General features: G+C 42.7%; 1 protein-coding gene across 1 annotated transcript in view; it reads left to right on the top strand.

The window, feature by feature from the left end:
- The window catches only part of LOC127599299 (interleukin-18 receptor 1-like), a 34,752-nt gene extending 21,207 nt beyond the window's left edge, over positions 1 to 13,545 (top strand). The window contains exons 3-12 of the mRNA XM_052063177.1: positions 5,208 to 5,324; positions 7,700 to 7,949; positions 8,033 to 8,219; positions 8,310 to 8,460; positions 9,273 to 9,338; positions 9,616 to 9,739; positions 9,818 to 9,963; positions 10,978 to 11,121; positions 12,699 to 12,851; positions 12,925 to 13,545. Of these exons, the coding sequence (XP_051919137.1) occupies positions 5,208 to 5,324; positions 7,700 to 7,949; positions 8,033 to 8,219; positions 8,310 to 8,460; positions 9,273 to 9,338; positions 9,616 to 9,739; positions 9,818 to 9,963; positions 10,978 to 11,121; positions 12,699 to 12,851; positions 12,925 to 13,271 (1,685 nt within the window). The 3' untranslated portion in view covers positions 13,272 to 13,545. The remainder of the gene's footprint in view (positions 1 to 5,207; positions 5,325 to 7,699; positions 7,950 to 8,032; positions 8,220 to 8,309; positions 8,461 to 9,272; positions 9,339 to 9,615; positions 9,740 to 9,817; positions 9,964 to 10,977; positions 11,122 to 12,698; positions 12,852 to 12,924) is intronic.
- The last annotated feature ends 612 nt before the right edge of the window (positions 13,546 to 14,157 follow it).

A 14,157-nucleotide genomic window follows, 5' to 3' on the forward strand; every position in this document is an offset into this window, starting at 1 on the left:
CTAAAAACAGAAGTGAAGTTTCTGGGCCACAAGGTGTCTGCGGAAGGCATAAAAACAGACCCAGATAAAATAAGTGCAGTGAAACAGTGGCCTATTCCCACTACAGTAAAGGAACTCAGGTCTTTCTTAGGCTTTTGTAGCTATTATAGGAGATTTGTGGAAGGCTTCTCTAAGATCGCCGGACCGCTTCATGACGTTGTTAGCAACTGGGCAGCAGAAAATAGTCGGGCTAGGGCTAGCCAGTTGGTGTCCGCTTGGACACCTCAGTGTCAACAGGCTTTTGAAGCGTTAAAAAACCGGCTCACAAGTACACCCACCCTAGGTTACGCAGACTTCACTTCACCTTTCATACTCGAGACAGATGCCAGCAATTTAGGTTTGGGTGCAGTCCTTTATCAAAAACAAGCGGGTCAGAAGAAGGTGATAGCTTTTGCAAGTCGTAGACTTAGGGGTGCTGAGAAGAATGATCAGAACTATAGCAGCATGAAGCTTGAACTCCTAGCACTAAAGTGGGCAGTGACTGAAAAGTTTAGGAGTTATCTGCTCGGGTCCAAGTTTACAGTCCTCACAGATAATAACCCTCTGTGTCACCTTCAGACTGCTGACTTAGGAGCAACTCAACAGCGCTGGGTGGCTCAGTTAGCAATATTTGATTTTGATGTAAAGTATTGTCCTGGCAGATGTAATACTGTAGCTGATGCTCTTTCTCGTCGACCGGTGAATGATGAGCCAGAACCGACCAGTGAAGATGCAGAGTTTGATGGTAGAGTAGCGATTTGTAGCTCCCTGAGGACAGGGACGGTTTTAGAACCAGAGTTGGTTTTGGCAGGAGTTGAGACCCATATGATCAGACAGCTGCAAGCGTCAGAGGCCAATGAGACAGTAAATGATGAAACTGTTCAAGATAATACCCCCACACTGCCGGGATATTCCAAGGAGGTACTTCAAGGATTTCAAGCTGCCGACCCGACTCTCAAAGTGGTGCGAGACTTTTGGAACCACCAGAGAAAACCAGCTTATCAAGAAAGAAGGGGCCTTTCAAAGCCAGTGCGCGCTCTGCTAAAACAGTGGCCCCCGTCTCAGAGAGAGAGATGGACTCTTGTACCGAGTGATTAACGATGTTCACCTGGGAGAATGCTACCAGTTGTTACTACCCGCCTGTCTCAAAGATAAAGTTCTCAGAAGCGTCCATGACCAGATGGGACATCAGGGTATAGAGCGAACATTAGGTCTGCTGCGGCAAAGGTGTTTCTGGGGAGGCATGCATGAAGAAGTTGAGCAGTGGATAAAGAAGTGCCAGAGATGTGTTTTGACCAAAATGCCACAACCAAAGATTCGGGCCCCCCAAACTCCATTTTTGGCGACTCGGCCACTTGAGGTCGTTGCTGTGGATTTCACGACACTGGAACGTGCAACAGATGGGCGTGAAAGTGTTCTCGTGATAACGGATGTATTCACGAAGTTCAGTCAGGCAATTGCTGTTCAAGATCAAAAGGCAGATACTACTGCAAAAGTCATCTTGAGAGAGTGGTTTCTCAAGTATGGTGTGCCAGAACGCCTGCACTCAGACCAAGGCCGGAATTTTGAAAGTGCTGTCGTGTTTGAGTTGTGCAAGCTCTATGGAGTTAAGAAGACCCGAACCACACCCTATCACCCCCAAGGCAACCCACAGAGTGAAAGGTTCAACCGAACCCTACATGATCTTCTGCGTACGCTTCCCCCTGAAAAGAAACGCCGTTGGCCGGAACACCTGTCCGAATTAGTCTATGCATACAATGTGACTCCACACTCAACAACGGGACATTCACCCCATTACTTGTTGTTTGGCGTCCATCCTCATCTTCCAGTGGATGCCTTACTGGGCCAAGAGCAACAAGTCAAAGATGATACAGTCGACTGGCTTGCCATACACCAGGAACGACTCAAAGATGCACATGCAAGAGAGATGGCTGAGAGCAAAGCGGCTGAGAGAATGGCCCAGCAACAGGAGAAAGTCTACTGTCCACCTGTTGATGTGGGTGAACTCGTGTACCTACGTTTCAGGCCTCTCGGAAGAAATAAGATACAGGATGCATGGGCCTCGACCATGTACAAGGTTGTGGATGTACAAGGAACCACCTACACAGTAGAGACCCTGGATGGAGGACTGACAAAGAGGGTGCATAGGTCCAACCTCCGTCCATGTGTGGGACCAGCGCCAGAACAGAGAAGTCTTTGCCAAGCGCCTGAAAAACAACCTATTCCAGCTCCACCATCAAGAGACGAGGCGGATGATATCGAGTTCGTATTGGTTGAAGAATTCAATGGACCACTTGCGAAAGAGGAAGTTTCCCAAGAGCCAGACGATAAGGATAATGTTTGTGACACTGGTTCTGAGGAGGAGGAAAATTTGGAAACGGACTCGCGGCAAAACCTTGAGGCCACGTCAGATGTTAGCATGGCCGAGGAGAGCCCAAGACCTGGGCCTGCACCGAGGGGAGAAAGAAAAGCGACTGGCAGTGTAGGTGTACCCAGTTCTGCCCTACGCAAGAGTCAGAGGAAAACTGCAGGGAAACACAAGAATCCGTTCAATCTCCCTGTGTCAGCATGCAACGCCATTTCATTAAGTCCAGATGTATTCTCTCAGATTTTAGCAGGGGTGGTTCGCTACACTTCGACCTTCTCCAGAGAGGTAATCGAGTGATAAGTCACCGAGGACGTTGACTTGTAGCAGGGGAGAATGTAACCAGGTGAACCTTACTTAGATGCTTGTAGTGAAGGCTTCCTTGTTTAACAAATGTAGCACTGTCACTTTAAGAGCCACACTAGATCAAAACACGCGGGAACATATGCAGCGTGTGAGAATCAGACCAGAAAGGGTGACATGCACGTAAGGAGGGTAGTCGCTGAACTGTGCCCACTGCTTGTCCCAACTTGATACACCCATGATCGTCCTCGTAACCCTGGCGATATTCAGAGCACAATATCTGGAGTGGTTTGGTTTGGAGTTTCTAGTGGAAATCTACCACTTGTGAGTCGTGTGAACAGCTGTACAGCAGGGGAGATCATTTGTGTTTGACCACGTGCTTTGTACACACCCAACACACCGGAACATATCGACAAGCCACTGCTGTTGTCTATTGTGGCGTAATTGTCTGTACTCTGTTAAATGATTTTCTTTGATCTCTTAGATCCCTTTTCGACCTCTTTTAAAATTCAGTTAACATCTCAGTCTTTTATCTTAATGCTGAACAATTTTTCATTGTTCAGTCGAGAATAAAGCCCACCTAAAAATTATTTTGTGTCCAGTCCAGTCTTTCCAAAGACCCGGCTACATATATATGAATATTTCATATAAGACACTCAGTGAGAGTCTGTTTGTGTTTACACTATAGCAACAGCTGTGAGTCTCAGGTGCCAAATTGTTTACATTTTCTTTGCACAAAACCCAATTGTGAAAGGGCTTAAATAAGTTGTTTTACAAGTTCTACTCTTTATAAGGAATAAAGTGGTATCCTTTTTGTAATACCATACTGAATTCCATCTTTTTAAAAGCTTTTTTCTTTGCTTATTTGCATCATGTTTAATTGCACAATATCGCAACAAATTGCATTGTATCGTATCGGATCGCATTGATTTGAACTTAATGTGTATCGAATCGTATCGCATCGTGACGACGGTGAATCGTATCGCCAGAAAATTCCATGTATCGTTTAAGTATCGCATCGCTGGCAGTGGATCGTGATGTGTATCGAATCGTCCTCAGTGCTGAGATTCACATCCCTAGCGTGCGTGTGTGCGTGTGTGTGTGTGAGCGAGCGAGCGTGCATGTGCCTGGGCGGGCCCTGTTTTGGAGGACATTTCTCATCCCTAAAATGTTCGTTTTTGATTTCAGTGCCATCAGTGTTTAGAAAATGACCAAGGTCAGGCTAAAGGTGTACGCACTCACACACACACACGCACACACACAGAAGACCATAGGTAGCGAAAGTACTCAAACTCTGTAATGAAAAATTTGAGGGGGAAAAAAGGGGAAATACTGATTCGACTTACTTGAAGTAAAAGCAAGAAAATACAGACTCTTAAATGTATGAAATGTATAAAGACAAAAAACATGTCTACTGTCAAAAAAGCTGAATTAACTTTATTAACATTATTTCCCACCACTGACACTGCGACAAAATGCCATCATTTCTCCATTTTGTAAATATGATACAATATATGAAGCATTGCTCCCACCCAATGTAAATTTTTTCCTTTCAGCTTATTTTGTCTTAAATGTCATTTTTTTTAAGCCGACACTGGCATGATTTGAACTCCCAGTGATTTGCCTTGTTTTGTTTTCCTGCCTCCATCCTTTCCGACTTGCCCCGGGGCCCCAGCTGAGGCCCCTCTTGTTTTACATCCACCCCAAGAATGAACTGGAGCACTATCCCGTTTCATCATGGTGCGTTGGGGTCAGCTATAGTGACCCTTCAAAGGCCAAATGAATGAACCTGGTTCCCTCCTTTTGCCTTTTAAGAGATGCACAATCACAAATACGACCGTAGAACATGAGGATGGCGACTCCAAGTGGATAAAGATCAAATCTGCACTTCACGTGCACAAATGATAGTGTTTATTAATCACAAATCTGTTCTAATCAGATTACTCGATGAATCAATGGTGTAATCGCTAGAATACTGCAGTCAAAAAAAATTTTAGCGCTGCAGCACAGACCTTAGAGATCAACGGTCAGATATCTCTCTCTCCTTCCCTCCCGGTCTCTTTCTCTCTGTGAATGGCTGAGTATCACGGGTTGTATCCTCTCCTTGTCCTCCCTATTTGCTCTCTTTTAGAATTCTCGTGCATATCTTGAGGGTTGGGACTCTAAATGTCAATGGTGGTAGAGACCAGTGCAAAAGGGCGCTCATTATAGAATTATTTACTCCGTAACCCCCCCCCAAAAAAAAAAAAAAACAAAACTAGATGTCATTTTCTTCCAAGAAACTCATCGTAATTGAATGAATGTAGTTGAAGTGGGATTGTGGTAGCAAGAAGAACAATATCAGTAAGGAAGTAGCACTTATTTTGTCCGACAAATGGTTGGGGCTGAATATGAGCGAAGTTTCATTTATTCATCAGTGAATGTCTACTCTCTACACATTCGTTTTTTTGGAAACTGCAAAGAAGGCTGTTTTTGACGCTCTTGCTTGAAGTTTCATTTTCACTTACATGGAACTCTTCAGAGAAACCACTGAGCGTGTTTGAAAGGAAGTCTTTTGGGCTCACATTGACGACAGCCATCAAGATCATCATGACGGTGCCTCAGCTTCAAATGCTTTTACTACTTGCATCTTTAACAGGTCAGTGAACAAAGAGTATGATTATTACATTACATTTGGTATTATTGAAAACAAATACACAAATATACCACTCACAAAAAAAAATGGGGAAACTTCCAGATGAACCTAAAATATACCATACCTTTTATAGGTGACTAACTTCTGAATGCACATGTTCAAATGTTTAATATTTAAAGACTTTTTTTATTCACTGACATTTTTTTCTCAGTTGCTTTGATACCTTTCTCAGATCAGAATTTAATTTGCAAAACTGTAAGTGTAAGTAACTGTAAGTAAGACATTTTCTTTCCCCAAAATGCTCAGTACATCTCTCAAAAGTCATTATTTATATCACTGAACATGTCAGCGCCTTTGTGTCATTATGTCCGGATAACCCTATCAAATTGCTTCGTCATGTCGTCAAGGTAACAATGTATTCTGCTGGGATGTTCTGATGTAAACCGCTGCTTAAATTTTGATGACAAATTCAGTCTTCTAAATTGAAAGTTGCAACTTTGCGTACGTGGAAGATTGATTGCAAGAGTCTGGGTAAGACTCTCATTTCACTTTTACTCTTTGCAATGTAATTAGTTGGCATCCATCTCCTTGTGGTACAGAAAGGAAAGACAGCACTGCAGAGACAAAAAAAAAGAAGAAGAAACGTGGACATGGGACAATCTCCTTTGGGAAAATGGCTCTGCAAAAGAAGAAAAAAAAACATGCAGGATTGATCAGCATGGTTTTGTTGTGTTTCCGGACTGGAGTTTTAATTTCCAGTACGGAAACACCAGTACTGGTCTCAGTAGAAAGACGGGCAGCAAAACCAAAAATGCATCTTTGGTTCTAACGGCCAAACTTTCACTCACTGAGCAGTCTGCCATACCAACTGAGCCACAGCCACTAAGTAACACCAATTGGTAGCTGGTGACACCATCAAGACAAGCTGGTCACCAGCTCCTGGCAGCGCCCAAGCAACATGCTGGATCGCCCAGTGATCAAGGGTTCAGCTGCTTGGATCTTGGATCTTTTGTTTTCGTTTTGCTATTTGGTGACACCAGCAAGACCAGCACAAAAGCACAACAGGACCATGGTGGCCGATGCTGTTTTTTTTTTTTTTTTTAATATTAACAGGGATTACATGCAACGCTGTGGAAATTACAGTGCAGTCTTTCTACCCCTTCATTCCTGGCTTCGTGCCCACAAAACTGGTTGATCATTGGTTGCGCTAATGCTTCACATATCATGTTCCTTTAATAGATAAAACTAAAGATTCACCTGGGGAAAACGTACAGTGGAAATGTATTCAAATATGCTGGACATACTGTATGATGACAACTCGTTCAAGCATTTTGCGTGAAAAGACTTACACAACTAATGTCAAAATGTTGAAGGGTGTGAGACAATTTAACAGAAACTCATTATGATGACATTTTGATCAGCAGGACATTAATAATTGATAATATAGGAAAAAGTTGTGAAAAAGTAGCCCGTGAAAAAGTAGCCGTCAACTTCCTGATTTCTGTGTTCTTTGCATATTTACCACACACAAAGGTTTCGGTTTATCAAATCAATTTTAATATCACACAAAGACAACCTAAGGAAATTTATAAAAGGGTTTGCGATAATTGGTGATGAGTCTTTCACATCGCTCTGGAGGAATTTTTGAAACCTTGGCATGTGATAAATATGCAAAGAACAGAAATGAGGAAGGGGGGAAAACACGTTTTCAGGGCACTGTAGCAAAGCATTTAAAACGTGTTCATGGAAATGAAAAACTGCTTTTTTGATGTGTACCAGTGACACCATGTCAAAACTAAACAAGCAGTCTTGAGAAATTAAATTCTGATCTGAGAAATGTACCAAAACAACGGAGGAAACCTGGCATGTTCTTTGGCTGAACAGAAAGATTCACAATACTTTTTGTGAGTAGTGTATGTATACTTTGAACAGTTTTTATGGGTCAAATGTGCTTTCAGCATTTCATTCAGAAGAATGCACACACTGTAGTTGTCTCATCAAGTACATACAGTACTTGGAATTCTAAATGTTTTGTTGTTGTTCTGGTATCGTACCTCTGAGATCAAATGCATAGTTGATAAAAGAACAAATGCATGTTTGTGACACTCATGCACTGCATATTGCTGAAATGCTGCGTTTCTTTTTCTTGAAATCACAAGATCCTTTGATAACCAAAAATGAGGATGTGGTAAAAAAAAATAACAAAAAATGCCCTTCAACATGTAAAAAAAAAGGTATTTGGGTCATTCAAGAACTGAAGTACAATTTTAGCATTTTGGGAAAATGCATGATTTGAAATGTGATTTGAACATCCTCCAATTCTGAAATGACCCCATTGAAAGGTTACACTTACGAATGAGCAAACTTCTAATCCACAGGCCGGTGTGTGGCAAACCCCCGCCAGGAAATTTATGTCAAGGCAGGTGAGATGGTGGTGCTGCAGTGTCAACTGGCGGGACATATTGACCATAGACCAGTGATATGGACCAGTGAGGACAAGCCACAGATGGACCTGTTTAACATGTCGCCTGCTGAGCAGAGACAGTTGGGTCTCCTGTGTTTTGACAGGAGCCTTTTCATTCTCACTGCTTCAGTAAACCATCAGGGCAACTACTCGTGCTCACAAAGGTAAATTGGAATCACACCAAATAGTTTGAATTCACACACTACCACAGGCACCCTCCAATCTCTGAACCCTGTTCACATGACAGGAATGAAAAGGACCAGTTGTGGTTCAGGCTGACCGTGTACAACACATTGACCAGAGAGCTGGAGAACAGAACTCGGTACCTGATGAGATGTTACACACAAGAGTCCTGCACATTGAAATGTCCCGATGTCAACATCCCGCCTTCAAATTATCCCAACTTTACCAGTCGTGACATTACATGGCACAAGGTATTTGAAATCATTACTTTGTTCTACATCAATATTTTCCAGAATTTGAATGAATGGTTTAAGATTGAAATATTCTAATTGATCCTGTAGGAGGGTGAGTCGGCACAGGAGGTTAACGGCTACTTTCCAAGTGCAGAAGAGACAGACCATGGTGTCTACATCTGCACCAGGTCTTATCTTTTTGATGGTCAAATGTATAACATGAGTTATACGGTGGTGTTGGACGTCCAACCTAATCAGAGTAAGACTACAAAAAGCTCCCTTCCTGATTGTGGCTTTGGGGGGGGGGGGGGGGTGTCAAATTTTGAAGTCTTAAACATTCTGGATGAGCAAGCAAATTTTAATACCGGTACTTTCACAAAGACACCAAAATGCTTCTCTGGCCGAGGCCTGATTCCTGACAGATTTGTTTGCACCTGTCAGAAAAATTGAAGTAGGATACAAAATCACAAAGAAAAATCATCATCATTTCTCAATTCAAAGAAATTCAAGAACAATGACAAACCAACAAAGACCATAAAATGTATTTCAATCTGGAAAAGGTTAAAACGCTTTCTTCAAGATTTTGGGACTCCAAAATCTACAAAAGGAGCAAATAGGAAACACTGGTGAACCTTTCCAAAAATTACTCCCAAGAGTGTAATGACTCACGTACGAGGTCACAAAAGAACAGAGAACAACATCCAAAGATCTACACACACACACACACACACACACACACACACACACACACACACATTTACCAAAAAACGTGATGATCACCAAAGTAATAGTCTTTTGACCGATAATACCAAAACTAAACTTTCTGGAAGGGGTGCATCCCATCATATGGTGGCAGAAAAATGGTTCGGGGCTGCTTTTCTACTTCAGGACCTACACGACTTGTTCTCATTACTTGAAACAATGAATTCAGCGGTCGTGGCCAAAATGAATCCACCAGAAACGCCTCTTCAACAGTTCATCCAGGAATCAGGACGTGATCAAATACTTTTTCACAGCACTGTAGGAACTGAAATGACACATCTTGAACTCTCTCTTATTGTATTTTCATAGGAAACTCGGACAAACATGCTGTGATCTCATACCCGCCGGCAAATGAAACTATTTATGTGGATGTGGGTGAGCATCACTCTTGTATTTCTTCCCCACATTTTCTACTGCTTCTCCTGTTCAGAGCCACAGGGAGCTGGTGTCGATCACAATAAACTTTGGGAAAAACGCCAAGAGAAAATGTCAGTCGCAGAGCACACAGAGAGAGGCAACAAACCACATTCACGATCACACCTGAAAACTCTTTGAGCTAATCAATCCCACACTGGCTGCACCACTACACTGTGTGCCCTTCGCTCTTGTCTTGAAACATATTTTTTTTAAATTTCTTAACCTGCTTTTTCAGGTTCACCAGCTATCATTAAATGTGAAGCTGTGCTTTACTCAGCCTGGAGTTCTTTGTTTTGGCTGAAGGGGAACGCATTTGTGGAAATGAATGACTCCTTCCCAGTATTCTCCAATTATACACGGTAAACAATTCACATGCACAACTCATGAACACATCTCAACTTGCCCCCTAATTTTACTGTTCTGATCTCATTTTACAGGGAACATATGACCGACGGAGTAAAAACCACAGTAAATCTGGTGTTCAAAAGAGTAACAAAGGATGATCTATCAAATGATTACACTTGTAAAATGCAATCCATCTCTGACTACCCGAGCTTTGTCACTATCACTTTGGCCAAAAATGGTAAGGTTGATCAATGGATGCAAGGTTAAATACCTCATCATGTAAAATCTCCACGCGGGATTTATACAAAACTTGAGAACTGTTGCAGCTGACAGTGTATGCTCAAGTCTAATTGTAACTATTGCATTGTGTGGACAAAAATCCTGATTTCTCCTTTGAGATATAAGTCATTTGTTTTCACGATGACAGGAAAGCGGATTGCAAGGAATCGTGATAAAGTAATCATTTAAAATGTGCTGCTGTATAAATATTTTTTATTGTTATTTGGATGGCAAGGCATCTTAATTTATACAGTACAGCACATTTCAGATAAGGAGATAAGTAGTTTTAAAAGCATTAACACTCGGGGTGTCTTCACTTCTGCTTATTCCATTTGTGTGCAGCATAACAGCTAAATGCTGCTTCACCATGTTTGCTTAAACGCTGGACTCCACTAGGTGACCCAAGTCTTCAGATCTTTGGCCTTAATAATCAATCAGCATTTCTATATTGTCTTCAGGACCCAAACCATTCAGTCATTTATCAACCAGTACCAGAATTTTTACAACTATTCTGCAGCTGACTGGGAGCATGATTGATGACATTGATGACGTCTTGTGGCCATATCCAGTGTTTTCAATGTACAATTGACAAGAATGAGCTTGATAATTGTGAAACCTTTTTCCACCTCAAACGACATATAGTTTTCCACTTTCATGACCAACATTAAAATGCAAAGGATTTTTGTGCCCCAAACCAGAACTACGTCCATGGAAACAGACAACAGAACAAAATAACTTATCATGAACTATATGCTATTTATCCCGCTCATGCTGCTCATAATCGACTTAAATATATATTTTAAATATTACTTATTTTGTAAGGAAATGCGGTTGAGATAGTGGATGGATGGATCAATGTTTTCCTAAAATTTTTATCTTCGGTGCGCTCCATTGACCTGCCACCGCTGTTTAATATTATTATCGGTCTACTCTATATTATTTTCTGTATTGGGTGTTTTATTTCTCCTTTCAGTTCGGCCTTTCCACATGTCTGTGGTACTCAGCCCGGTGATTATTTTGGCAGTAATGGCTACGACTGTCATTGTCTATGTCAAATTCAAAATTGAAATCATTCTCTTTCTACGAGACACTCTGGGCTGCCACAGGAGAACCACAGGTGAGAGTCAGTCACCTGTTATCTTTATTTTATTTTACCGTTTGTGCACAATAGCAATATTATCAATACAGATGAGTTGAGTTGAGATGAGACAGACCGGTGGTGGTCCTTTTCAAGAAGGGGGACCGGATTGTGTGTTCCAACTACAGAAGGATCCCACTCCTCAGACTCCATGGTAAGGTCTATTCAGGTGTGCTGGAGAGGAGGGTCCATCGAGAAGTCGAAGTTCCAATTCAGGAGGAGCAGTGTGGTTTTCTTCCCAGCCGTGGAACAGTGGACTAGCTCTACACCCTTGTAGGGTCCTCGGGGGTGCGTGACAGTTCGCCCAACCTGTCTACACGCGTTTTGTGGACTTGGAGAAGGCGTTCGACTGTGTCCCTCAGGAGTTCTGTAGGGGGTGCCTCGAGGGCATGGGGTACTGTAACCCCCTAATACCTTTTCGGTCCCTATACCACCGTTGTCAGAGTTGGGTTCGCATTGCTGGCAGTAAGTCGGATTCCTTTCCAGCGAGGTTTGGGCTCCGCCAAGGCTGCCCTTTATCACTAATTCTGTTCATAACCTTTATGGACACAATTTCTAGGCATTGGGGCGGTCCGGTGTGGTTTCCAGTATTGCACATCTGCTCTTTGCAGATGATGTGTTGCTGTTGACTTCTTCAAGATGGGATCAACAACTCCCACTGTGAGAAGCAGATGAAAATCTGCAACTACAAATCTGAAACAATGGTCCTCAGTCAGAAAAGTGTGGAGTACCCTCTTCAGGTCAGGAATGAAATCTTGCCCCAAGTGGAAAAGTTGAAGTGTCTTGGGGTCTTGTTCACGAAGGAGGGCAGGGGGAGTGGAAGATAGACAGACAAATCGGTGCAGCATCTGCGGTGATGCAGACTTTTTTTGTATTGGTCTGTCATGGTGAAGAAGGAGCTGAGGCAAAGGGCGAACCTCTCTTTACCGGTCGATTTATATGCCAAAAGAACGAGATCCCGGATACAAGTGGCCGAAGTGAGTTTCCCCCGCGGGGTGTCCGAGCTTTTCCTTAAAGATAATGTGAGAAGCTTGGTCTTCCAGGAGGGGCTCCAAGTCAAGCCGCTTCTCTTCCACATTGAGAGGACCTAGATGAGATGCCTGCTGTATGCCTCCCTGGTGAGGACGGCTGGAGAAACTGTCTCCCGGCTGGTCTGAGAATGCCTTGAGATCCCCTGGAAAGAGCTGAAAGAAGTGGCTGGGGTAAGGGAAGTCTGGGCTTCCCTGCTAAAGCCGTTGGTCTTTCGACCCAACCCCAGATAAGCGGTGGTGAATGGATGGATGGATAAAGGCTTTAAGTCTAAGAGTCAACTTGAGCAACTGCAAGTGGCAATAAACAGTTGCTTGAAGCCTCTTTTTTGAAGGATATTTCTACCAAGCTGCTCATTCTTGTGAAGTGAATGGAGTTCACTGCCACCATACAGCGCTCGACTCTCAAGTTCTTTAAAAAATCAGCCGAAAGTTGGCTTGTATGTGGAAAAACACATGTTGAGTTACTCATAACGCAATGGACCACTGTGATACAATGTTGGTTTTTTTTTCTTGTTTCACTGTTAGATGGGAAGACCTATGATGTGTTTCTGATGTGTTACAAGAGCAACAAAGTCCCAGGACTGAAACAATGTGATGTAAGGTGGCTGAAAAATGTTCTAGAAGACAATTTGGGTTATAAACTATGCCACTTCGATCGGGATGTACATCCAGGAAAAGGTATTCTATTTCATTTTCATAATTTGAGTCAAATACCTATCAGCTAATGTACAATTTTGCTGGTTTGTCGCAGCTGTGCCTGAGGCGTTGCTAGACTGCATAGAACGAAGCCAATCAGTGGTCCTGGTACCTTCCCCTGCGGCTCAGAGTCTGGAGACTGGCTTGTTGAGTGCCATCCATGCAGCCCTAGTGGAACGCAAGACAAGCTTAGTTGTCATCAAACCTGAGTATGCAGAAGGACCAAAATGGGATTGCATACAAGAGGCCTTCCAGCTCCTTGAGAAGACGGGTAGCTGTGTCACATGGAAGGGCTTAAGTTCTCTGCCGCGTTCTTCCGCTTTCTGGAAGGAGCTCCGCTATCACCTCCCGGTAGCATGCACTGGAAACAAAGGTTTTCCCTTAGAAGCTCTTCCATGTTAAATTGTCCTCAAGAAACTCAAATACACTTGCACACAATCCGATGAGATCCTGAGATCACGCTTGGTTTTCTTTGCAATGTCTGGTGATATTTTCATCGTACCATGAAGTACCGTAACTGCAAATGACAGTGGTTGCTTTCATGCTACCTTGGGTAATTCTCAGAAAGTGTGGCCCGGTGTCAAAAAATCAACCTGTTGCAAACTGTATCAAAATGAGATGCTTTACATCAAACCTTCCTGCAGTGTGCTATGAATCAATAAAGATAGTTTCGTCAGCCCTTTGTTCACAAGAGACTGTTGAATGTCGTGGTATACTCCATTGGTTCATATTGGAACACTTGGTCCCTGAGCATCAAGCACTGAGCATGCAAGTAAGAAAAATATTTTTAATTCATTATATTTACATTTGAACAGTTTATGATTGGATATAGAAGCCACAAGATGGTGGCAAGGCACCACTTTTGTGGAAATGAAACTCCTCAACCCACTTCAACATAGTTCCTTGACCCCAAGATGGTGGCAAAGCACTGCTTTTGTCTTTAATCAGGGTTCACAGGGTACTCTAAGACAATGAGCAAATATTCGCTTCATCATAGAAATTTAGCCGGACAAGAAGTTTGTCAACTGAGACAACATTTTGTGTTTCTCATTCTCTCGTCACACAGTTCTCCAAATAAGACACAATGCGTGCTTGGTTCCATCAGTTACTAATCAAATTAAAAGTCAAGCCGGCTGGCACACCATCACGTTAGCTTTAGGAGCTATCCCCTCGTCTTTAAAAGGTCAACATTTTTGATTATATTTCCACTTTAAGAGGCACCGGCTATACGAACTATTCACAATATCAATTCCTCAAGCCCACGTTATCACACATTTAAAGAATGAGG

This window comes from Hippocampus zosterae, chromosome 4 (genome assembly GCF_025434085.1).
Source record: "Hippocampus zosterae strain Florida chromosome 4, ASM2543408v3, whole genome shotgun sequence".
NCBI classification, from domain to species: Eukaryota; Metazoa; Chordata; class Actinopteri; order Syngnathiformes; family Syngnathidae; genus Hippocampus; species Hippocampus zosterae.